This window comes from Sus scrofa, chromosome 10 (assembly GCF_054392235.1).
Source record: "Sus scrofa isolate SSC_HxYL_T2T_F1_AM1 chromosome 10, Sscrofa_HxYL_maternal_Yorkshire_Landrace_v2.0, whole genome shotgun sequence".
In the NCBI taxonomy this organism is placed as follows: domain Eukaryota; kingdom Metazoa; phylum Chordata; class Mammalia; order Artiodactyla; family Suidae; genus Sus; species Sus scrofa.
The window spans coordinates 33,888,328-33,914,610 of record NC_139392.1 but is presented as its reverse complement, the minus strand read 5'-3'; the positions used below and the strand labels follow the sequence as shown (position 1 = coordinate 33,914,610).

The 26,283-nt window shown below is 47.2% G+C and overlaps 2 protein-coding genes across 2 annotated transcripts in view; both read left to right on the top strand.

Moving 5' to 3' along the window:
• LOC146398945 (uncharacterized) overlaps positions 1–26,283 on the top strand; it is a 367,324-nt gene that overhangs the window by 317,983 nt on the left and 23,058 nt on the right. The window contains exons 2-5 of the mRNA XM_084980889.1: positions 20,913–21,133; positions 21,868–21,892; positions 24,941–24,991; positions 25,351–25,398. Coding sequence (XP_084837015.1) covers positions 20,913–21,133; positions 21,868–21,892; positions 24,941–24,991; positions 25,351–25,398 — 345 coding nt within the window. The remainder of the gene's footprint in view (positions 1–20,912; positions 21,134–21,867; positions 21,893–24,940; positions 24,992–25,350; positions 25,399–26,283) is intronic.
• LOC146398946 (endogenous retrovirus group K member 7 Env polyprotein-like) lies at positions 7,440–10,432 on the top strand. The gene has a single exon (XM_084980887.1). The coding sequence runs from the start codon at positions 7,647–7,649 to the stop codon at positions 9,444–9,446; it is 1,800 nt and encodes a 599-aa protein (XP_084837013.1). The 5' UTR covers positions 7,440–7,646; the 3' UTR covers positions 9,447–10,432.

Sequence of the window (26,283 nt, the reverse complement as noted above, 5' to 3'; positions counted from 1 at the left end):
TCATGTGTCCCAGGGGCTCCTCCTTCCCGTGCCAGACTCCCTGGCTTAGGCACCTGCTGTGGGGTTCAGAAGTCTCCTGTGGGAAAGCCTCTGAAATAGAGTTCTTTTCCAGTTTGTGGGCTGCCCATGCAGGGGGTATGGGATTACTTCTACCATGAATGAGCACCTCCTGCTGTCTCAGTGTGGCTCCTTATTGCCTTTGGGTGTAGGATATCTTGTTCTTGGTAGTTTCCAGTCTATTTTGTTGATGGTCATTCGGCACATAGTTGTAATTTTGGTGTTTTCATGAGAGGAGGGGAGCTTGAGTCCTCCTACTCTGCCATCTTGTCTATTTCTTTCTTTTTTTTTTTTTTTTGTCTTTTTATCTGTTCTGTGGAGGTTCCCAGGCTAGGGGTCTAATCAGAGCTGTAGCTGTGGGCCTACACCAGAGCCACAGCAATTCAGGATCCTCAACCCACTGAGCGAGGCTAGGGATCGAACCCACAACAGCATGGTCCCTAGTCAGATGCGTTAACCACTGAGCCACAACAGGAACTCCGTGTCTGTTTCTCTTCTTGGGGTTTTGTTTTGTTTTGTTTGTTTTTAGGGCTGCACTTGCAGCATGTACAAGTTTCCAGGTTAGGGGTTGAATCAGAGCTGTAGCTACCAGCCTACACCACAGCCACATGGGGTCTGAGCTGCATCTGCAACTACACCACAGCTCAAGGCAACACAGGATCCTTCACCCACTGAGCAAGGCCAGGGATTGAACCTGTGTCCTCATGGGTACTGTTGTGTTTTTTAACCATTGAACCATGACAGAAACGCCTGTTTCTCTTTTTGATGTTTTGTTATTATTGTATAGAAATGCCACTGATATGTACGTTGATTATGTAAACTGAAACATAACTGAATGTATTCATTCAAACAGTTTTTTGCTAGAGTATGTAGGATTTTCTATTATAGTATCATGTAATCGGCAAAAAGGACACTTTTACTTTTTTCATTTATGATTCAGATTCCTTTTATTTCTTTTTCTTGTCTAATTGTTAGTAGGACTTCAAATCCTATGTGGAATAAAAGGGGCAAGAGTGGGCATCCTTCTCTTGTTCATCATCTTAGAGGAGAAAAAGCGTTCAGCTTGTCACAGTTGAGTGGAATGTTAGCTGTAGGTTTGCAGTTGATGGCCTTTATTAAGTTGAGGTCCATTCCCTTTATACTTGCTTTGTTGAGACTTTAACATAAGTGGATGTAGAAGTTTATCTCATGGGTTTCTTTGCATCTATGGAAATAATCATATGGTTTTTACCCTTTTTGTTTTTCGGTTTTAGTTTTAGGAATGCACCCACATCATACAGAGGTTCCCAGGTTAGGGGTCTAATCAGAGCTAGAGCTGCAGGCCTACACCACAGCCAAGCAAGTTCTGTTTCCCTTCCCAGATGATGGAAGATTTTAGGCATTATTTCTTCCATTAATTTTTCTGTTCTGTTCTCTTTCTCTTCTTCTGGAACCACCCCTGTAATGCAAATGTTATTCTGCTTGATGGTATCCCATAGGTCCTTTAAAGTAGCCTAATTTTTTAAAAATTCTTTTTTCATTTTGCCTCTCTATCTGATTGAGTTCCATTGTTTTGTCAGGCAGGTCTCTGATTAATTCTCCTTCATCCAGTCTGCTGTCAAAGCCCTCGAGTGTGTTTTTCAGTTCATTAATAACTTCTCTTTGGTTCTTTCCTCTGCTTCCTGTCTCTTCATTGAAGATCTCTTTGTGTTCATTCCTTCTTCTGAGTTCAGTAAGCATCTTTATGTCCATGACTTCTGACTCTTTCTCAGGTCGATGGCTTATTTCCACTTCATTTTGTTCTTATTCTGTGATTTTGCCTTGTGTTTGTTTTGTTTTTTTTTTTAGAAATATATCCCTGTGTTTCATTTTGCCTAATTTTCTGTGTGTGTTTCCACGCATGAGGTCCATTAGCCATCTCTCCCAGTCTTGAAGGAGAGGATATACTTGGGAGCTGTCCTGTAGGGCCCAGAGGCGCCCTCCCACTTGGCCACAAGAGCCAGGCACTCAAGGGGTGTCTCCTCTGTGGTCTGTGTGAACCCTCCTGTTGTGGTGGGGGCCCAGCTGTGATTCTCTTTGCTGGGCAGTGGGGAAGCACCGGTCTGGGACACAAGGTGCCTAGCTGCGGTGGGTGCGAAGCCCTGATTTTTTCATGTTCTCTCTGCTTGAATGCCCTTGTGTCCTGATGTTTAATTTGGAACATAGTTCCTCCATTGTTCCAGAGCTGGCTTTTCTCCCATGTGGACTAAGGGGGGCGATCTAGGGCCCTGGTCCTCAGGAAGGCTTTGCAGCCTCTCTGGGTTGCTTTCTTCCCTTTCCCTTGCTTCAGACAGTGTTGCTACAGCCACAGCTGAGCAGCATGTCCACAACTGCCATACTTATACACACACCAGCCCTTGCCAAGCAGAAGTGTGGGAATGGGGTTCCTCTCAGTCAGCAGGAAGGGGAGGCTGTTTCTCAGAGTCCATTTCCCTCCTAGCCATGGAGATGCACCCGCGAATGAGCTCCAGTGCTGAGCAGGTCAGCTTCCTTTTCTCAGAGAGTCAGGGGGCTGTGTGTTCATGTTTTCCTCTATGGGACTGAATATGAAGGTGAAAAATAGGATTTCTTTTTTTGTCTTTATGCTATTTCTTTGGGCCACTCCCACAGCATATGGAGGTTCACAGGCTAGGGGTCTCATCAGAGCTGTAGCCCCTGGCCTACGCCAGAGCCACAGCAACACAGGATCCGAGGCACATCTGCAACCTACACCACAGCTCATGACAACGCCAGATCATTAACCCACTGAGCAAGGCCAGGGACCATACCCACAACCTCATGGTTCCTAGTCGGATTTGTTAACCACTGAGCCATGACGGGAACTCCTGAAGTTTGCTTTTTAAATAAATTTAAGTTAAATATGTGTCCCTTTGAAGAATTCATTCCTACTTACAGCAAAGTATGCCTAAGGGTCATGTTTAAAAACATGTTCCCTGAGAATTTTTCTACCTGTATAGAATCCAGTAGTAAAGAAAAGAAAAGGAATACCGCCATGAACTACAACATGAGGTAAAATGAGGTAGGATGTATTGTTTGATGAGAACCTCAGTAGTGTATCTTAATTGTGGAATTTCATCCAAAAAAACGGAACCAAAACTCCCATAAGATTCAGCAAATCCATTGCTAGGGCTTCTGATGAAAACGAACATCCTAATTTGAAAATATAGGAGCAGCTCTGTCCACTGAAGTGTCCCTTAGACTTTTTCTCTCACATATCTTCTTTTCACAACAGTGAGTGATAATGTGTAGACCAGCCAGGTCATGGCAGCAGCCTGTGTCCACTGAGGGATGAGTCAAGAAGATGTGGTGTCCATATGCAGTGCAGTGGTATTCGGCCAGAAAAGAGAGTGGCCTCTTGCCATTTGCTGCACCTTGGGTGAGCCTAGAAAGTATTATGCTGAAGGCCACAGTCAGACAAATCAGGATACTATGTGATGTCCCTGATTTGTGCAGTCTAATACCCAAAACCAATGATCAAACACACCAAAGAGTAACAGACTCATAGATACAGGGAGGAAAAGAGGACTCCATCTCCCTTGTTGTCCTATCAGAAAAGCGATGCATTTGGTCTCTCAATTTTAGATACTTGGGGAGAATCAGCCATGGCAGAGTTGTCTCTCACAGCCTCCCATACCTTACACCCTCCCTGCTTGGCTTGAAATATTGCAGTGCTCTCAGTTTTCTCCAGGAATTGTCTCATGTTCCATGTGGGCTGGTGCTCAGTTTGCTCTCGAGCCAGATTTCATGACACTGTCCCAGGCACTGGTGTGATGAGGGGTTGAATTTTGAGAAGAATACATTTCATCCTAGAACTTTGAGTTAGCTAAAGTTTGTTGCTTAGAAAATTATGAGATATGTGGTTTAAGGCAACCCACTGTTGAAAGTAGGGTGAGTCCTTGTTTCCTAACTGTTCAAGGCATAGTAAGTTTTGTACGTATACAATGACAGGGACACTGTTAATGAAGAACCAGTGGAAAGATAATGAAGTGTACAGATTGTTGCATCCAGAGAAAAATTCTACACACGGTCATTGAGTGAAGACTTTTGCAACTTGATGAACATATGCTTAGTGTGTGGCATTTTACAATTTAATTTCTATAACTACTCCTTTTCTTCTGGACAAATGTTACCTATGGAGTGTAAAAATGTCTGGTGCCTCAACTACCAGAAATGAGTGGAAATGGTATTTCCATCAAAAAATGGGAGCCCTTTTAAATCTCACCATGGTAGGATTTTGCAATTCCCCTAAACGTTGAAGACCCATTATATTTGGAGAGGTCTTTTTCTCTCCAGTAATGTCTTTTCAAAACAGAGGGTAATACTGTTTGATTGTAGGATGCAGTTTTTGAAATAAAATGTTGACCCTGTCCAGGGAAACGGCCACTAGGCTATATAGAGCAGGTGGACCCAGAGGGGGCAGAGTTGCCTTCCCTCTGAAAGTTCCAGGCCTCTGACCAGTTTCCACGGCAATGGAATGCTGCCCACGGAGCCTTGTGGTTCAACTGCCAGTGTGTGAGAAGAGAAGTGTGTGTTGGCCACAGCTGGGAGGCTCTCCCCTTCACTGCTCAAGTGTCAGACGATGGGCAATCTTAGCTGTTGTTGCGGAGGTATGTTGCTACTGTTCTAAAGGCTGTTTCCTCAGATGGGTGGTTCATTTTGACTAAACATATTATCTCCATCTTTATCTCCATTGCCACCAGTCTCATCAGTCTCTCAAGCCATAGGTCTGTTATACTAAGGTATATCTTAATGCTCCGAGTGAGCCAACTGCCTCAAGTATTTTCCTAAATGTGAGAATGTCGGGAGCCATAGGGCTGCTCCAGTAAAGAAAGCAAAGCCACAGTCAGCACCTGCATGAGGCTTGTCTGGTTAGCAGAGCTACAGACAAGCTGAAGAAAGAAGAAGGATTGCGGATGCGTGGGGCTTGTCTGGTTAGCAGAGCTACAGACAAGCTGAAGAAAGAAGAAGGATTGCAGAGCAATCCCTTGAAAGACATCGGTTCCAGGAAAATAAAAATGATATCCCCTAAAAATATGTTAATCTATTTTTCTGTGTTTATCTTTCCTTTTCTATCTCTATTCACAGCTTTCTTACTGCTAAAGATTTGCCCTGGGTACGTAAAACACTTGAACCAAAACAGAATGAAGTTGTTTAAACAATGTAATGGAAAAAGCCTTTGTTTTGGAGTAACAATTTATGGCACCTATTTTGTGAGAGTATTCAGGGGAAACTTATGATTTCAGTCCCTTTACTTAAAAAGAAGTTTGAGACTGGGAAAATGTTGTTTGGCCTATAAATTGCTATTTTCTATAATAGATATATTTTTTAACAGTGTCACTTGTAGCTTTCATCCCTTGTGGGGGCATTTGTTAATTTTTGGGTATAATACTCCTTTCTATTGAAATTGGTGGTTTGGAACTTACGTAAATCAGTACAATAGGTTAAATGCTTAGCTTGCTGGCGCCAAATAAATCGTGGTTTTAAGAATGCCATGAGCCCAAAGCTTTCATGCGTTTTGTTAACCACATACACCTTTAGTTAAAGAACGTTAGGTATCATAGTTTATTACTTATTAAAGCTTTGTTCTTAATATAGAATAGAATAGCTACTGTTGTTGACCTTTTACGAAAAATACAGTGTGAAACTTTAAGTTTGTAATCTTGTAGGAAAATCTGAAGTTGAAAGGAACATGTTTTAACTAACCTTCTTTTTTGTATCTCGGGTGGAGGGAACAAAAGGGCTTTAAATCAAATGTTAATGTTAAATCTTACACGAAATCTGATTGTGAAATGGTATAAAAGCTGATGCTTTTCATTTAATAAATTGGGTCATCTGCAGCATGCAGCTGAGGAGTTGGCTCCAATTCTTTCCGCGCCGTTTGTAGCCCATCCTCTCCTTCGGCACTCCCTGGCTGCTGGGGCTGGACCTCGGCAAGTGGCGCCCGAACAGGGACTGGAGAAGAGGTAATGTATATATGATTTCGGGGACAATTCGGCTCTCACACCAGGGTTTCTAGAGCCCCTCCACAGAGAGAAGTGGAGTCAGAAGGGTGAGTAATCCAGAATAAAGGCCTGATAATGGGGTACACAGAATCCAAAGAGCGAAAATTATTTATTGAAATCTTGCTTCATATGGTTAGTAAAAGAGGTGTAAAAGTAACTAACCAACAACTTGCAAGATTTTTACATTTTATACAGGAAACCTGCCCTTGGTTCCCAGAAGAGGGGACCATGAATCTTAAAACCTGGACAAAGGTAGGTGAAGAACTTAAAACCTATTATTCTCTTCTCGTTCCAGAGAAGGTGACTGTTGATGCTTTTGCTCTTTGGAATATTATTCGGGATGTTTTAGATCCCCAATCTGAGGTATCTAAGTTAAGTCAGACTTTATTTTCTTCACATAAAAGGGATCCTGATGAAAGGATACCCCTTTCTCCTAAACCTAATAGCGGATCATTGGCCCCACCATTGGTAACAACAATAAGAAATGATGATGAAGATGATTGGCTGGATCCTGAGGATCAACAGAAATTAGAGGATGAGGAGGAAAGATATGAGAAAGAAAGAGAGGAAAGGGGAGATGGACCATTTAATGCATCCAATTTTGGAGCTACAGGGTATACACCCTCTTTAACAGGTATAACGGGTCTGCCCTCTGGGAAACCCCCATCTATTCTACCTCCTCCTTTAAATCACCCTCCTTATCATTCTACCTCAGAAGGTCAAAGACACCTGATAAGAAAAACTGGAAATATCAGTGATTTTATCAGACAGTGCGCTGACATTGGACCTGCATATGTGCAGGGCATTACTATGGCAGCCACACTCAAGGGTGAAACTTATTCTCAATTTTTACAAGGAGTCGGACAGGGTCCAAAAGGGCAAAAGGGACAGATACTTGAAAATAAAGGTGCTTGTTTCTCTTGTGGTCTAACAGAACACTTTAGTAAATTCTGCCCTCAGGGTAATCAACAACCTTATGCTCCTGTGCTTCCTGGCCGTCCTGCTCCTGCAGCACCTGTTGCTCCAGTTATGCCAGGACTAAAAACTATTTGCCCTAGATATCAAAAAGGCTTTCATTGGGCACCAGGAAAGTGGAGTGGGAGAAATCCACCTACGGCTGAAAAGGTTTCATATAGACAACTCTCCAAGGAGAAAGAGAGGAAAAACATCCTGGTCCCCTAGGAGGTCTTCCTCTCCTCCAAGGGATCCTCAACTATCTCTGAGATGATGAGGTCGAGCCCCGAGAACCAATCCTCACACAGGACCACCGATAATCATCCCACTGTCGCCAGCTGTCAGTCCATCAAGATCTAGACCCCTCGTAGAGCCTGATCGACGCAACAATCCAGGGGTCCGACTTGGGGAGATATCAAGAAGCTGACTGCTGATGCCCAAAGCCTCGTTCTGTCTCAGGACCAGAATCCAAGCCTTAGTGTCCTTTTTGTTGCCTTTTTATCTGTTCTCTCTCTAAATTCTGCGCGGGTAAGTGCATTGGATAATGATAATAAGTCTTATTGGGCATTTTTTCCTAACCCTCCAAGCTTTCAGCCTGTGGCTTGGGATAATGAAATGATTAAAATACATACTAATCAGTTTGATTTGTTGGGGGGTCCAGGATTACCCTCTGCTCCTTTTGAAATTACAGAAGCTGTTACTGAAGGTTATAATTTTTCAGGTAGCATTCATGCTTTCCCAATATGTTTTATTTTACCATTTACTTCCTCAAAAGGGGCTTCAAATGATATTGCTGGATGTTTGCCTACTCAAATTGATGGAGCTATAACCTTTAGTCCAGTGGATAGAAAACCTAAGCCTCGTTCAGCCTATTATAAACAAAATTTCTATTCATGGACAATTATTTATCTTGGGCCTGGGAGTACCCATACATTAGATAAAGTAATTAATTACCCATTTAATGGAGCAGTAAGTTTTTATCATAAATTTTCTTATCCTAAAGGTCAATTGGGTTGTTCTATTCCACGTCAAAATGATACTTATTATTACCCAGATTTGGATAACTTGTGGGATAGAATAAATTATGGGACAGGGTTCCCACCTTGGAATTATTGTATGTACAATACTACCGATCCAAATGTGGACCCTTATCATAATTTGAAGATATATAAGTGGAATTCTCCAAATCCAAATAAAAATTTTAGGGGATGGCTTAATAAATATAATCAATCCCTAAAGTGGACTGATGATCGCCTCCCACCTCCTCTACTGGCAAATAAATTAACAGATAATGGATGGGTAGCTCCTGTGTTAACTTATAAGGCTAATGATAAGAAGAAAGTTTATTCTCAGCCCCATTTATGGAAAGCTATAACAGCCCTACGTCCAGTTATATTACATAGGCCATGGAGAAGTACAACCTATATAGTTAAGTCATGTATACAGAGTCCTTATGCCTTTTTGCTTGCATATTATTATGCTGATGTTGTAATTACCATGGAAAATGATTTGTATAAAGTAAAATGTTATAATTGCACGTTAACTAATTGCTTAACAAAAGATAATGGTAATATTAAGATTATGTTGATTGTAAGACAGCCTCCTTATGTTATGATTCCAGTAAATATTACAGGTGACTGGTACGATAATCAAGGTACAAGAATATTACAGCTTTTAAATAATCAATTATTTAGACCTAAAAGGTTTGTTGCTGCACTTATATTGGGGATTACTGCATTAATTTCTGTTATAGCTTCTTTGACAGTGTCGGCTATAGCTCTTACAAAGGAAGTACATACAGCTACCTTTGCAGACCAATTGTCAAAGAATGTTACTTTAGCTTTAACCACCCAGGAAATTATTGACAGAAAATTAAATGATAAAGTGGATGCTTTGGAAGAAGCAGTTTTGGCTATAGGACAGGAATTATTAACACTTAAAATAAAATTAGCCTTGCGGTGCCATTCAGATTTTAAATGGATATGTGTTACTCCATTACAAGTCAATCACTCTATTCATACCTGGAATAAAATCAAAAATCACCTTGAAGGAGTTTGGAATCATTCTGATCTCTCTCTGGATATTACTAAATTACATCAAGAAATTTTTGCTATGAGTGAGGGAGAAAAGGCTTTTAGTGCTCAAGATTTATCCTCTCAATTGTATTCAGGATTTAAAGGATTAGTTAACCATTCTTCCTGGTTAACATTTTTTTATAATATAGGCGTCTCTTTAGCAGTCTTGTTAATTGTTCTTCTTCTTCTTCCAGTCATCTTCAGACTTTTAAAACAGTCTATTACTAAGGTTTCTACTGAACTTCATACCTTCATTCTAAAAAATAAAAAAGGGGGAGATGTCGGGAGCCATAGGGCTGCTCCAGTAAAGAAAGCAAAGCCACAGTCAGCACCTGCATGAGGCTTGTCTGGTTAGCAGAGCTACAGACAAGCTGAAGAAAGAAGAAGGATTGCGGATGCGTGGGGCTTGTCTGGTTAGCAGAGCTACAGACAAGCTGAAGAAAGAAGAAGGATTGCAGAGCAATCCCTTGAAAGACATCGGTTCCAGGAAAATAAAAATGATATCCCCTAAAAATATGTTAATCTATTTTTCTGTGTTTATCTTTCCTTTTCTATCTCTATTCACAGCTTTCTTACTGCTAAAGATTTGCCCTGGGTACGTAAAACACTTGAACCAAAACAGAATGAAGTTGTTTAAACAATGTAATGGAAAAAGCCTTTGTTTTGGAGTAACAATTTATGGCACCTATTTTGTGAGAGTATTCAGGGGAAACTTATGATTTCAGTCCCTTTACTTAAAAAGAAGTTTGAGACTGGGAAAATGTTGTTTGGCCTATAAATTGCTATTTTCTATAATAGATATATTTTTTAACAGTGTCACTTGTAGCTTTCATCCCTTGTGGGGGCATTTGTTAATTTTTGGGTATAATACTCCTTTCTATTGAAATTGGTGGTTTGGAACTTACGTAAATCAGTACAATAGGTTAAATGCTTAGCTTGCTGGCGCCAAATAAATCGTGGTTTTAAGAATGCCATGAGCCCAAAGCTTTCATGCGTTTTGTTAACCACATACACCTTTAGTTAAAGAACGTTAGGTATCATAGTTTATTACTTATTAAAGCTTTGTTCTTAATATAGAATAGAATAGCTACTGTTGTTGACCTTTTACGAAAAATACAGTGTGAAACTTTAAGTTTGTAATCTTGTAGGAAAATCTGAAGTTGAAAGGAACATGTTTTAACTAACCTTCTTTTTTGTATCTCGGGTGGAGGGAACAAAAGGGCTTTAAATCAAATGTTAATGTTAAATCTTACACGAAATCTGATTGTGAAATGGTATAAAAGCTGATGCTTTTCATTTAATAAATTGGGTCATCTGCAGCATGCAGCTGAGGAGTTGGCTCCAATTCTTTCCGCGCCGTTTGTAGCCCATCCTCTCCTTCGGCACTCCCTGGCTGCTGGGGCTGGACCTCGGCATGAGAAAAGACTCGTGTCTCGTGGCAGTTTGAAACACGTTCTCCCAGAGCACAGAGACGGCAAACATGCCCCTCTGCCTTTTTCGAAGCACGAGGCCCTCGCTGTCAGCCCTGCAGTAGACATTCAAAAGAGGGACATTACAGCGCCACTCTTCTCAGTGTACATGTCGATGTCTGAATCCACATGCTAGCAGTCCAAAGGCAGAGGAATTTCGATGGCGCAAGAAACGGGGATTTTTCAGGTTGGATTTCCCCGGGTTGATGAGGACTAGCCCACTGGCTCTTTGGGTGCTAGCTGGTAGTGTGGTGACAAGGGCCAGTGCCAGCAGGTTAGTGGGGTGAACATTGGGTAAGGAAAGGAAGGAAGGTCTCTCTGGTGATCCTCAGAGAGACCCAGGGTGGGGTCTTCAAGCTGAGGTCTGGAGGGGGTCTCTCTAGGAGGAGCACTGTCCCTGCCACTCTCAGGTCTAGAGAAGGATGAGGAGTGTCCAGAGTATAGAGTGGGTTTGGGTGACAGAAGACTTGCACTCTGGCCCATTGTCAGCCAGACCTTCGTCAAGGTTGCTCAGACTGGTGCTCTGATGCAACGTCAGTGAGACCTGGAGAGTCACAGATTTCCTTTCCTAACCCCGCCCCCCAGCAGGCACTCATCCGGATGGCCACCTCCCCAGTGAGTCCACAGGACTTGATCATCCAGGTGTGGTCTGCCGCAGGAAAGCTGATTCTTGCTAGAGCCGTCATGTGAACTTGAAGGTGTTTTGATCCCTGAGTCAAATTGGGGATCCAAGCAGACCGCTGTTCACATGAGGTGGTCAGCTGGTCACTGTGAAGGGCTGCCAAGGGAAGATTGGGGGAGGATGGGCCGAGTTGGGGTTTGTCTAGTCCTCCAGAGGAGCTCTTTTTGGATGAATGTTTGTATTTTGGGTTGTGGGTCAGAAGATAGAGGCAAAATGTTGGGTAAAGAATTGGACTGCTCTCCTGGCTCTGATGTGTTCTCCAGGATCACCCCAGGACATCTTGGGGGCAGCAGGATTCAACAGAGAGAGAGAGAGAGAGAGAGGAAGTGGAGTTCTGGATTCAAGCAAGAGTCCAGGGCATGATCTCAGCGCCAAGCAGGCTTCAGTGGTTCAGGGGGATGTGTGACCTGAGGGAACCAACTGCACTCTTGTCCCAGATCTGCTCACACATGATTGGCGCGACTCTTGAGAAGATGCTCTAAGTTTCAGTGCTGTCCACTGGAAGGTAGGGGTTCGAGCCCCTGTTTTGAACCCTCTTCCTCTAAAGTGGCATGATGTGCAGATCAGGGAACGTGACAGGAGACATTCTCCCTGAGCCATAAAGCCCCCTTCCCATGGAAAGGCCTTCTCCTGTTTGGTTCTTCCTCACTCTTTAATTATTGTCTGTATCTGGTCTATTTGGAATGTGGGTCTTTTTCTCTCACCTGTCTTGTGTTCTCAAGCAGAGAGTAACACTGTGTGGTTCTGGGATGCATTTTTTGAGACAACATGTTGACCCTGTACTGCCATCCCCGTCCGTAGAAAGACACATTAGTCTAGACAGAGCAGGTGGGCCCAGAGGGGGCAGAGTTGCCTTCCCTCTGAAAGTTCCAGGCCTTGACTGGTTGCCACAGCAATAGGATGATACCCACGGGGTCCTGCGGTCCAACTGCCACTCTGTGAGTGGAGAGGTGTGTGTTGGGCCACAACTGGGAGGCTCTCCCCTTCACCCCTCAAGAGTTGGACGATGGGCAACCTGAGCTGTTGTTGGGGAGGTATGTTGATACTGATCTAAAGGCTGTTCCATCAGATGGCATAGTTTACCCTGAAGGAAAATGTTCTCTGATTTTTTTTTCATTTCCACCACTTCAATTTGTGTACAGAGATGTAAATCTCTTATACAGCCATTTTGTATTACTCTTAAGATTTTTAATTATTTCTTCCTGGTTGGGCGCCTCAAATTTTTTCTTAATTTATACAATACTCCTTCCTATTTCCCATGTACAAACCTTCTCCCATCACACTAACCCTGGTAATACCCTACTCTGCCTTTATTCAGTGCAGAGGGACCCTGATTCCATTCTTCAATACACATGATGGAAATGGGCATTTATAGCTCCACTCTTCTGAATGCACATATCAACGTCTGAAGCCACATAATTGCAATTTTTTTTGTCCCTTTTGCTATTTCTTGGGCTGCTGCCACGGCATATGGAGGTTCCCAGGCTAGGGGTCGAATCGGAGCTGTAGCCGCCAGCCTACACCAGAGCCACAGCAACTCAGGATCCAATCCATATCTGCAACCTACACCACAGCTCAGAGCAATGCCGGATCTTTAACCCACTGAGCAAGGGCAGGGACCAAACCTGCAACCTCATGGTTCCTAGTCGGATTCGTTAACCACTGCTCAACAACGGGAACTCCCAATAATTGCATTTTAAATGTAGAAATTGATTGTAAGGAGTGAAACTTGGATTTTCAAGTAGGATTTCCATGGGTTGATGATGATAAGCTCCCTGGGTAGTTGGCTATTCGCTGGTAGTGTGCTGAGAACACACAGTGCTGGTAGGTTCGTGGGGTGACCATTTGGTAACTGAGGGAAGGAGGGTCCGACTGGTGATCCACAGAGGGAGACTTAGGGTCAGGTCTTCAAGCTGAGAGTCTCTAAAGGGTCCCTTTTAGAGGATAGAAGACTCTATCCCTGCCACTGCAGGGTCTGAAGAAGGATGAGGAGTTTCCAGGGTACAGATTGGGTTTGGGTGAAGAATGACTTGAGCTCCTGCTCATTCTCAGCCAGACCTTGGTCCAGGCTGCAGAGGAGGAGCTCAGACTCCTATTGCTGTACAGCAGCAAGGGGTACAACATTGTCAGTCAACAGTATTTTCATCACAACAATTTTTTAAAGAAAATTGTGTGAGACATTGACAGTCAGAGACTTTAATTTACTAAACAGTCAGAGCACTGGCCCAGATGGTCTCCTCCCAAGTGAATTTTCGCAGGAACTTCTTATCCAGGCATGATTAGCTGAAGGGAAGCTCATTCTTGGCATCCGGTCGAGACTGTTCTGAGCTCTGAGCCATCTTGGGAGTGAAACAGACCCCCTAGTCGCTGGAGGTTGTCAGCTGGTTGTCATGAAAGTGTAATGTGATGCAGTGTATGACATGAAGATTTGGGGGAGAATGCCTGGGTTGGAGTATCCACGGAGCCAGGGCAAAGCCTCGGTCCTTCAGAGGGGCTTTGTTTGGAGGAAAATGTTGGATTCAGATCAGGGATTAAAGCATGGAGACAAAGGGCTGGATAAGGGTTTGGACTGATGTCTTGGTTCAGCATCTCCTGCAGGGAAGGCATCAGAGCTTGCCCACTAAAACCTTGGGATGGGAGGACTTGTGGGAGAGTGAGAAGATCTCTTGATTCAAGGGTCCAGGGCATGGTCTTGGCCCTGAGCAGGTGTCCGGCCTTCAGGGTTCAGGGATTTCTGTCCTCAAGGAACCAACTACATTCTTGGCCCACATCCATCCTTCAACATTGCCGTGATTCTTGGCAAGTTAGTCTAAAGTTCAATGCCCTCTACTGTCAAATCAGGCTTACACTCTCTGGGTTGCACCCCCTTCGCCTGCAACCGGGCCAACTTGGGGATGAGAGGAGATGATGAGAGAGACGCTACATGACCTGGAAAGCTTCCTTCCCATGATGTTCTTCCATACTCTCTTGCTGTGGAGCTATTCAAACCCCCTCTTTTGATCCAACCAGCCCCAAGACTCAAGCTTATGCAGGTAGAAATTCAATGAAACCAATCCCAAATGTTAACAAGAGATCCGTGGATAAACCAAAGGCAGTATGAATCCACATAGGAATAAAATTCTACCAGAGAAAAAATTGTAATTATGTTAAATATGTTGCTACATGGATGATCCAAAATGAAACACACTTTTAACAATAGTGAAGTCAGACAGACACAGGAAAAGAAATATTGAACAATTCAACATATAGGCGGTAAGTAGATTAGGCAGATTGTCAAAGGTGGAAAGTAGAGAGGGCTAAGAATGGCAGCAGGGCTGAAGGGGGAGTCATTGCTGAATGGGTGCAGAGGTCCTATGAGTTATGATGAGAAAGGTTGTTATGGACAGTGGTGCAAAGTACATGGCTTGTGAAGGCATGCCCGACCCCTGAATTTCCTATTGCCAAAAGTATTCCAAAGAGAAGCATTATGTATCTAAGAAAAGAAAAGAGGCGAAACATCCCAGAGGATGGTGTGTGAACACAGGAGCACCCTGTGGGAAGAGTAGGGAAGCTGAAATGATCTCCTGCCATTTCAGAAGATGGAGGAATGTGGCTGGAGAGGAAAATGGGCAGGAGGATTCACGAGACTCTGTCATGGCAGCAGAGCCTGCATGCTCGTGTTGGCCATTTCTCAGATGGAGAATATGCCACGGAGAGGTTCCCTTTAGCAAGAGAGGCAGAGGCTCCCTTTCTCAGGTCTTTCAAGGTGCTCTCTGCCTTCCTTCAAAACGTTTACCCGGGAGGATGGGCCAAGAGAATCTCCATCCGTGCTTCATCCCACCCCCACCCCTTGACTCCCAGCCCATGTCCAGTCAGGTGTGGCACCCAGAGTACCTCCTGATCAGCATCACTGCCTTGCTGACAGTTAATGTGTGTCCCCCTAGAAACACACGACAATGTTGTGGAGGCCAGTGGGAGTGAGAAGACTGAGGAGGAGGCCCCAGCCCGGGAAAATGAGGAGGAGGAAGGATCGCCCAATACCAAGGGGGAGGAGGAGGCCACAACAAGTGGAAATAACGAGGAGGAGTCCCCAGCCAGCGACAGGGCCGAGCAAGAAGCGCAGACTGCCCCCAAGGTAAGCTCACTTTCGTGATCTGAGATTTAAAAAGGTGCCTCCTTTCTTCTTGGATGTGCCTACTTCAGAAATGGAAATCGGAGGAAGTCCATTATAGAGGATATATGCAGATTCCTCTTTGAAGGGATGTTGAGTCAAAGTTTGGTACCAACCAATAACTCCGTGCAAGGGGCATTGGCAAAAGTGACCCTATCAGTTTTGCAGTGTATGGTACGGAGCATTTTTCTTTGAAGAAGACCAAAATTTTTTTAAATAAACATGGCCTTGAGAGATCTTCCATGAAAAGCTGGTGCCTTTTCCACAGGTGTCTTTGCTGTCTTCTTTTGGGGAAACGGACTCAACTCTGCCTTCTGTCTGTGTGCCTGCGGTCCGCAACCACAGGAAGACCTGTGGCCACAGTGCAGAGGATGCTGTGACACTCACAGTGTTTTCTTTTCTCTCATCACAGGTGGACGGGATGGACGATGAAAGCCGTAAGTATTCTGGAACCCGGCTCTGCTGAGGAGAAGTCCAGGTGTTGAGGAAGGGCGGGGGGTGCTTTCCTGCCCCTTTGGTTGCAGAGACACCCTGATTCTGGGTTCCTCCTGGGAAAGGGGGTGAAGGATGGGGTGAAAGAGACTGACTTCCCACAAAAGGGCCATCCCAAGTCCTCGGGTCCCTGGAGGAAAGGAGGCTCTTTGTATGGTGGGGGTAGGTGTCCGGGAACATTGGGGGGTGTGCGTGTGAGGGCCTGTTGGTGTGATTGTGAACCAGTGTGAGTGGGTGTGTTTTGTGGGGAGTCACTTGTGCCTTAGCACCACATAGCTGTCCAGTTTCTCGTTGAACAGTCTCATGATGACCGCAGGCTAACTGTCCATTCCCTCATTCTCCCTGCACCCGCTGGGAGCAAGGTTTGGGGAAAAGGCTTTCCTTCCTCTGTTGGTCTTTCGTTTCCTCTTTTCTTCCCCCTCTGCTTGGTGCAGACTTTCATGCTGTTGTTTCAAACATGTGCCATGAACTCGAGCCTCTTGAGGTTGTAAGTGTCCCGAGGAGTGTTGTGAACGCTGTGCTCCCCCCGCACCTCCTGCCCACTCGGGGCAGCCACCCTTCCAGCCTCTGCTCAGGAGTGGTCTTTCAGACACCTCATGTGCATGACATCAGAGAGTCTTTGTCCTTCTGTGTCTGACTGGCTTCACTTGAAGTGATGTCCTCCAGCGAGTTCCTGTTGAGGCTCAGAGCTCATGAACCTGACCAGTACCTATGAGGACACGGGTTCGACCCTTGGCCTTGCTCAGTGGGTGAAGAATCCCGCATTGCGGTGAGCTGCGGCAGAGGTCCCAGACGCGGCTGGTATCCAGCTTGGCTGTGGCTGTGTTGTCGGCCGGGGGCCACAGCTCTGATTTGCCGCCTCGCCTGGGAATTTCCATCTGCTGCGGGGGCAGCCCTCAAGCCCAAAAGTGAATCAGTCAATAATGTCCTCGAGTTCTCTGTGCATTGCTGCAATGGGTAGGGTTTCCTTCTTCTGTGACAACGGAATACCTTGCTATGGTCTGTATCCACCCCGTTGTCTTTCTCAGTCTGTGTGCCCGTGGACACTGGGGCTCTGTTTCTGTTGGGCTTTTGTGTATGGCGCTGCCGTGATCCTGGGATGGCAGGTCTCTTTACCCGACACTGATGGATCTTCCTTTACATGTCCATGCAGCAGTGGGATTGCAGGGTCCTGCCGTGGTGTTTCCCGTCCTGGCTGGCCCCGTTGACATTCCCTGCTACAGTGTCCAGAAGTCCCAGGCAGTCACATCTTCCCAAACATCTGTTCAGGTTTGAAAACACTCCGTGTCCTACCAGGTGGGAGGTGATACCTCGAGGTGCCTTTGCTTTGCCTTTCCATTGTGATAGGCGACTTTGGGAAACATGCCCTCTGTGTGCTGCTCTCTGTGGTCTTCTTGGACGGTGGGTCTCTCCCAGGCTTCCACTCATCTACAACTGAGGTATTTGCCTTTTGATTCAATTGATTTGTAGTTGTTTCCCATATATTCCAAATATGAGCCCCTGTTTCAAATACAAGATTTACAAATATCCTCTTCTGTAGGTTGTCTTTCCATTCAGTGGATTGTTAGACACTGTCCTTTCTGTTTGTTTCTATTTTAATGGAGGTACAGTGTTGTTTCACTCTCTGCTCTGGAGCGACATTCCCCAGTCGTGTGTGTCCATTAACGTATGTTCCTTTTTTGATATTATTGCCATCTGAGATCAGGTCGATTTCAGGAGATTGGATCTCGTCCTCCGTGTGCTGCAACAGGAGGACCTTGTTGTCTCTCCATTCTCAATGCCGTAGTTGGCATCAACTGCCCCCAAACTCCCAGTCCGTGCCCTTCACAACCACAAGTCTGTTCTCTGCATCCGTGGGTTCTGTGGACAGGTTCCTTTGTGCCGTGCTTTAGATTCCACCTCTAAGTGAGATCAGGTGGTATCCGTCTTTCTCTTTGTCACGTACTTCACTTTGCACGAGAATCTCTCGATGCATCCCTATTGTTTTGAGTGGCATTGGTTTCTTCTTCGATTTTCTGGCTGAGTCGTGAATTCCATCATCTATGTGGACCACATCATCATGAGCCATTCATCTGTCTGTGGACATGAGGTGGCTTCCCTGTCTTGGCTGTTGTGAACAGTGCTGCCATAAACATAGAGGGGCATATGTCTTTTTCCTGGATACATTTGTCCTGGTATTTCCCAGGGTGCTCGGCTTGCTAGGTCGCATGCCCTGCTGTGTTCAGTTTTCGCAGGACCCTCCATGGTGTCTTCCACAGTGGTTGTACCAGTGTACGTTCGCATCGGCAATGCTGGGGCGGGGGAGCCTTTTCTCCACCCGTATCTGCGACCGACACCAGAGCTCTCGGCAACGCTGGATCCTTAACCCCCTCAGCGAGGCCAGGGATCAACCCCGCAAGCTCGTGGTTCCTAGTCGGATTCGTTTCCGCTGTGCCCTGACGGGAACTCCTGGGTGGTTTCTTTGCTGTTGTTGTTGTGGAGGTGTATGAGTTTTCTTTATATATGTTTTGGAGGTGAACCTCACGGGCAGTGGTCCCTTTCTCCTCAGTGTTTCTGTAGAGCTGCTGTCCACAGTGTGCCAGCCACTGGCCAGAAGGAGCCATTTCTGCTTAATTGAGTTCAGTCAGTAGTTAGGTCTGCCTCTTGCAGTGAACAGAATAAAGCAGCCTATGGTTCACTCCCAGGGGCCACCACACAAGTGTGTCCATGCAGCTGGAATTTCAGGTGTGTCACCCTGGAGCTGAGGCCTCCAGATGGACTCGTAGAAGGGAGATGTGTAAGGCTCCATCCCTCAGCAGCCCACGATCTCTGAAGGTTTGCCACTGTGGCCAGTGTTTTATGGAAGCTTCTGAGTTCGTAGAGCAGAGGGAAGTTCTGAGCACACGGAGGACAAGCCAGGGTGGTGCTGTGTGGCCGCAAACAACCCTAAGTAGGGGATACGTGTGGGGGACAGGCTCTAACACCTTGATTCCTTATGTCTGTGTCTCTGCAGTATGTTTCATGGAGAGTCTGAGTGACAGCAACCATGATGAAAGTGATACAGGTAAGAACAGCTCTCAGGTAGGAGCCAATGGGAGAGGAATCCCGGGACACTTGGGTGACGCCTGCTGCTTGGAGTGTGGGGCAGGTGAGTCTGAAACTTAAAAACAGAAAGAAATTGATGTGAAGATGTTCACCGCCTACTTTAATAAGGAGAGGGAGCAGATATGAGATGCCTGAATGTTGGCATCTGTGCTCACCTTGTGTGGAAGGGTCTCAGTCCATGGAGCAGAAGGAAGGTCTGGGCACCTGGAGGAAAAACCAGGGTGATGCTCTGTACCCGTAGTCACCTCAGGGAAGCCGGAGAAACGGGAGGGCCACTCTTTCTAACTCCTTGATTCTCCTGATGGTGTGTTTCTACAGACTCAGTGGTGGAGAGCCTGAGCAGCCGCCAGGATGAGGAGGCTGCAGGTAGGGAAGAGCACGCAGCTGGGATCCAGTGGGAGAGGGTTCCTGGGAGCACCTGGGTTCCGCCTGCTGCCGGGAGAGGGAGGAAGTGGGGGATAGGACTTGGCGGGTGGGTGGGTGGGTGGCCTAATGAGTGGCACTCTGCTGTGGTGTTTTCCCCTGTGAAATGGATACCACGAAGAAGACTTGGGTCCCTGGTCTTTGTTGTGCTGTGTTTGTATTCCTCTCTCCTTTTCTTTGAGAGGGAGAATCGATTTTCCCTCCCAAAGCTGCTCCTTCCTGCTTTGGTCTCTGCCCGTTGTGCAAGTTTGCTTTGTGATTGGCACCGTGAGGGCCCAGTGCACAAGAGCTGTTGACTTGGTTTCCTTTATTGGCCTTGAGGGACCTGAAGTGGTGGCACCTGAAGTGGTGGCACCTTGACCCTGGAGACCAAGTTGGTCGAGTGAGTGTCAGGTGGTGGGTGAGAAGGCAGCTCTCTGGCTCTGCATGTTTGGGATTTCTGGCCTCCCTGTCCTATTGTGTCCTCACGGTGTGTCCTGAGGGAAGGGATGTTCGCAGAGTTGGATGAGTTAAAGGAGGCATACTTGGAGTTCCAGTGGTTAAGGAATCCAACTAGGAACCATGAGATTGCGGGTTCGATCGCTGGCCTCACTCAGTGAGTTAAGGATCCAGTAATGCCGTGAGCTGTGGTGTAGGTGGCAGATGCAGCTGGGATCCTGCCTTGCTGTGGCTCTGACATAAAATGGCAGCTACGGCTCCTATTAGACCCCTAGCCTGGGAACCTCCATATGGCATGTGTGTGGCCCTAAAAAGCAACAAGTATCAGTAGAAAAAAAAAATAGAGAAATCAGGCAGCACAGAGAAGGAAATATCGTGCAACTCAACATATAGGCGGTAACCAGACTCGGCAGAGTGTCAGAGGTGGAAAGTAGAAATGGCCAAGACTTGGCAGCAGGGCTGAAGGGGGAGTCATTCCTGAATGGGTGCAGAGGTCCTATGAGTTATGATGAGAAAAGTTGTTATGGACAGTGGTGCAAAGTACATAGCATTGGGAAGGCCTGCTCTCCCCGTGAGTTTCCTATTGCCAAAGTATTCCAAAGAGAAGCATTATGTATCTAAGAAAAGAAAAGAGGCGAAACATCCCAGAGGATGGCGTGTGAACACAGGAGCACCCTGTGGGAAGAGTAGGGAAGCTGAAATGATCTCCTGCCATTTCAGAAGATGGAGGAATGTGGCTGGAGAGGAAAATGGGCAGGAGGATTCACGAGACTCTGTCATGGCAGCAGAGCCTGCATGCTCGTGTTGGCCATTTCTCAGATGGAGAATATGCCACGGAGAGGTTCCCTTTAGCAAGAGAGGCAGAGGCTCCCTTTCTCAGGTCTTTCAAGGTGCTCTCTGCCGTCCTTCAAAACGTTTACCCGGGAGGATGGGCCAAGAGAATCTCCATCCGTGCTTCATCCCACCCCCACCCCTTGACTCCCAGCCCATGTCCAGTCAGGTGAGGTGCCCAGAGTACCTCCTGAGCAGCACCACCGCCTTGCTGACAGTGACTGTGTGTCCCCCTAGCAACCCTCGATGATGTTGTGGAGGCCGGCGGGAGTGAGAAGACCGAGGAGGAGGCCCTGGCTGGGGCAAATGAGGAGGAGGTGGGGCCGGGAACTGAGAAGGTGCAGGAGGAGGCTGCCTGCATTGACGAGGCAGAGGAGGAGGCGGGCCCATCCCTTGAAAATGACGAGGAGTCCCCAGCCAGCAACCTGGTTGAGCAGGAAGACCAGCTTGCCCCCAAGGTAAGCTCACCTTTCTTGATCGGAGATTTAAAAAGGTGCCTCCTTTCTTCTTGGATGTGCCTACTTCAGAAAAGGAAATCTGAGCAAGTCCATTATAAAGGATATATGCACATTCCTCTGTGGAGGAATGTTGAGTCAAAGTTTGGTACCAACCAATAACTCCTTCCAAGGGGCATTGGCAAAAGGGACCACATCAGTTCCCAAGTGTACATAGGGAGCATTTGTCTTTGAAGAAGCCTGAATGTTTTGTTTTGTTTTGTTTTGTTGTCTTTTTGCCTTTTCTAGGGCCACTCCTGTGGCATATGGAGGTTCCCAGGCTCAGGGTCAAACCGGAGCTGTAGCCACCGGCCTGCGCCAGAGCCACAGCAGCGCGGGATCCGAGCAACGTCTGCAACCTACACCTCAGCTCACGGCAATGCCGGATCCTTAACCCACTGAGCAAGGCCAGGGATCGAACCCGCAACCTCATGGTTCCTGGTCGGATTCGTTAACCACTGCGCCACGACGGGAACTCCAAAGAAGCCTGAATGTTTTTTAAATGAACGTGGACTTGGGAGGTCTTCCATGAAAAGCTGGTGCCTTTTCCACAGGTGTCTTTGCTGTCTTCTTTTGGGGAAACGGACTCAACTCTGCCTTCTGTCTGTGTGCCTGCGGTCCGCAACCACAGGAAGACCTGTGGCCACAGTGCAGAGGATGCTGTGACACTCACAGTGTTTTCTTTTCTCTCATCACAGGTGGACGGGATGGACGATGAAAGCCGTAAGTATTCTGGAACCCGGCTCTGCTGAGGAGAAGTCCAGGTGTTGAGGAAGGGCGGGGGGTGCTTTCCTGCCCCTTTGGTTGCAGAGACACCCTGATTCTGGGTTCCTCCTGGGAAAGGGGGTGAAGGATGGGGTGAAAGAGACTGACTTCCCACAAAAGGGCCATCCCAAGTCCTCGGGTCCCTGGAGGAAAGGAGGCTCTTTGTATGGTGGGGGTAGGTGTCCGGGAACATTGGGGGGGTGTGCGTGTGAGGGCCTGTTGGTGTGATTGTGAACCAGTGTGAGTGGGTGTGTTTTGTGGGGAGACACTTGTGCCTTAGCACCACATAGCTGTCCAGTTTCTCGTTGAACAGTCTCATGATGACCGCAGGCTAACTGTCCATTCCCTCATTCTCCCTGCACCCGCTGGGAGCAAGGTTTGGGGAAAAGGCTTTCCTTCCTCTGTTGGTCTTTCGTTTCCTCTTTTCTTCCCCCTCTGCTTGGTGCAGACTTTCATGCTGTTGTTTCAAACATGTGCCATGAACTCGAGCCTCTTGAGGTTGTAAGTGTCCCGAGGAGTGTTGTGAACGCTGTGCTCCCCCCGCACCTCCTGCCCACTCGGGGCAGCCACCCTTCCAGCCTCTGCTCAGGAGTGGTCTTTCAGACACCTCATGTGCATGACATCAGAGAGTCTTTGTCCTTCTGTGTCTGACTGGCTTCACTTGAAGTGATGTCCTCCAGCGAGTTCCTGTTGAGGCTCAGAGCTCATGAACCTGACCAGTACCTATGAGGACACGGGTTCGACCCTTGGCCTTGCTCAGTGGGTGAAGAATCCCGCATTGCGGTGAGCTGCGGCAGAGGTCCCAGACGCGGCTGGTATCCAGCTTGGCTGTGGCTGTGTTGTCGGCCGGGGGCCACAGCTCTGATTTGCCGCCTCGCCTGGGAATTTCCATCTGCTGCGGGGGCAGCCCTCAAGCCCAAAAGTGAATCAGTCAATAATGTCCTCGAGTTCTCTGTGCATTGCTGCAATGGGTAGGGTTTCCTTCTTCTGTGACAACGGAATACCTTGCTATGGTCTGTATCCACCCCGTTGTCTTTCTCAGTCTGTGTGCCCGTGGACACTGGGGCTCTGTTTCTGTTGGGCTCTTGTGTATGGCGCTGCCGTGATCCTGGGATGGCAGGTCTCTTTACCCGACACTGATGGATCTTCCTTTACATGTCCATGCAGCAGTGGGATTGCAGGGTCCTGCCGTGGTGTTTCCCGTCCTGGCTGGCCCCGTTGACATTCCCTGCTACAGTGTCCAGAAGTCCCAGGCAGTCACATCTTCCCAAACATCTGTTCAGGTTTGAAAACACTCCGTGTCCTACCAGGTGGGAGGTGATACCTCGAGGTGCCTTTGCTTTGCCTTTCCATTGTGATAGGCGACTTTGGGAAACATGCCCTCTGTGTGCTGCTCTCTGTGGTCTTCTTGGACGGTGGGTCTCTCCCAGGCTTCCACTCATCTACAACTGAGGTATTTGCCTTTTGATTCAATTGATTTGTAGTTGTTTCCCATATATTCCAAATATGAGCCCCTGTTTCAAATACAAGATTTACAAATATCCTCTTCTGTAGGTTGTCTTTCCATTCAGTGGATTGTTAGACACTGTCCTTTCTGTTTGTTTCTATTTTAATGGAGGTACAGTGTTGTTTCACTCTCTGCTCTGGAGCGACATTCCCCAGTCGTGTGTGTCCATTAACGTATGTTCCTTTTTTGATATTATTGCCGTCTGAGATCAGGTCGATTTCAGGAGATTGGATCTCGTCCTCCGTGTGCTGCAACAGGAGGACCTTGTTGTCTCTCCATTCTCAATGCCGTAGTTGGCATCAACTGCCCCCAAACTCCCAGTCCGTGCCCTTCACAACCACAAGTCTGTTCTCTGCATCCGTGGGTTCTGTGGACAGGTTCCTTTGTGCCGTGCTTTAGATTCCACCTCTAAGTGAGATCAGGTGGTATCCGTCTTTCTCTTTGTCACGTACTTCACTTTGCACGAGAATCTCTCGATGCATCCCTATTGTTTTGAGTGGCATTGGTTTCTTCTTCGATTTTCTGGCTGAGTCGTGAATTCCATCATCTATGTGGACCACATCGTCATGAGCCATTCATCTGTCTGTGGACATGAGGTGGCTTCCCTGTCTTGGCTGTTGTGAACAGTGCTGCCATAAACATAGAGGGGCATATGTCTTTTTCCTGGATACATTTGTCCTGGTATTTCCCAGGGTGCTCGGCTTGCTAGGTCGCATGCCCTGCTGTGTTCAGTTTTCGCAGGACCCTCCATGGTGTCTTCCACAGTGGTTGTACCAGTGTACGTTCGCATCGGCAATGCTGGGGCGGGGGAGCCTTTTCTCCACCCGTATCTGCGACCGACACCAGAGCTCTCGGCAACGCTGGATCCTTAACCCCCTCAGCGAGGCCAGGGATCAACCCCGCAAGCTCGTGGTTCCTAGTCGGATTCGTTTCCGCTGTGCCCTGACGGGAACTCCTGGGTGGTTTCTTTGCTGTTGTTGTTGTGGAGGTGTATGAGTTTTCTTTATATATGTTTTGGAGGTGAACCTCACGGGCAGTGGTCCCTTTCTCCTCAGTGCTTCTGTAGAGCTGCTGTCCACAGTGTGCCAGCCACTGGCCAGAAGGAGCCATTTCTGCTTAATTGAGTTCAGTCAGTAGTTAGGTCTGCCTCTTGCAGTGAACAGAATAAAGCAGCCTATGGTTCACTCCCAGGGGCCACCACACAAGTGTGTCCATGCAGCTGGAATTTCAGGTGTGTCACCCTGGAGCTGAGGCCTCCAGATGGACTCGTAGAAGGGAGATGTGTAAGGCTCCATCCCTCAGCAGCCCACGATCTCTGAAGGTTTGCCACTGTGGCCAGTGTTTTATGGAAGCTTCTGAGGCCGTAGAGCAGAGGGAAGTTCTGAGCACACGGAGGACAAGCCAGGGTGGTGCTGTGTGGCCGCAAACAACCCTAAGTAGGGGATACGTGTGGGGGACAGGCTCTAACACCTTGATTCCTTATGTCTGTGTCTCTGCAGTATGTTTCATGGAGAGTCTGAGTGACAGCAACCATGATGAAAGTGATACAGGTAAGAACAGCTCTCAGGTAGGAGCCAATGGGAGAGGAATCCCGGGACACTTGGGTGACGCCTGCTGCTTGGAGTGTGGGGCAGGTGAGTCTGAAACTTAAAAACAGAAAGAAATTGATGTGAAGATGTTCACCGCCTACTTTAATAAGGAGAGGGAGCAGATATGAGATGCCTGAATGTTGGCATCTGTGCTCACCTTGTGTGGAAGGGTCTCAGTCCATGGAGCAGAAGGAAGGTCTGGGCACCTGGAGGAAAAACCAGGGTGATGCTCTGTACCCGTAGTCACCTCAGGGAAGCCGGAGAAACGGGAGGGCCACTCTTTCTAACTCCTTGATTCTCCTGATGGTGTGTTTCTACAGACTCAGTGGTGGAGAGCCTGAGCAGCCGCCAGGATGAGGAGGCTGCAGGTAGGGAAGAGCACGCAGCTGGGATCCAGTGGGAGAGGGTTCCTGGGAGCACCTGGGTTCCGCCTGCTGCCGGGAGAGGGAGGAAGTGGGGGATAGGACTTGGCGGGTGGGTGGGTGGGTGGCCTAATGAGTGGCACTCTGCTGTGGTGTTTTCCCCTGTGAAATGGATACCACGAAGAAGACTTGGGTCCCTGGTCTTTGTTGTGCTGTGTTTGTATTCCTCTCTCCTTTTCTTTGAGAGGGAGAATCGATTTTCCCTCCCAAAGCTGCTCCTTCCTGCTTTGGTCTCTGCCCGTTGTGCAAGTTTGCTTTGTGATTGGCACCGTGAGGGCCCAGTGCACAAGAGCTGTTGACTTGGTTTCCTTTATTGGCCTTGAGGGACCTGAAGTGGTGGCACCTGAAGTGGTGGCACCTTGACCCTGGAGACCAAGTTGGTCGAGTGAGTGTCAGGTGGTGGGTGAGAAGGCAGCTCTCTGGCTCTGCATGTTTGGGATTTCTGGCCTCCCTGTCCTATTGTGTCCTCACGGTGTGTCCTGAGGGAAGGGATGTTCGCAGAGTTGGATGAGTTAAAGGAGGCATACTTGGAGTTCCAGTGGTTAAGGAATCCAACTAGGAACCATGAGATTGCGGGTTCGATCGCTGGCCTCACTCAGTGAGTTAAGGATCCAGTAATGCCGTGAGCTGTGGTGTAGGTGGCAGATGCAGCTGGGATCCTGCCTTGCTGTGGCTCTGACATAAAATGGCAGCTACGGCTCCTATTAGACCCCTAGCCTGGGAACCTCCATATGGCATGTGTGTGGCCCTAAAAAGCAACAAGTATCAGTAGAAAAAAAAAATAGAGAAATCAGGCAGCACAGAGAAGGAAATATCGTGCAACTCAACATA

Coding starts and splice junctions, on each gene's coding strand:
- LOC146398946 (XM_084980887.1), top strand. CDS start 7,647: ATGATTAAAATACATACTAATCAGTTTGATTTGTTGGGGGGTCCAGGA.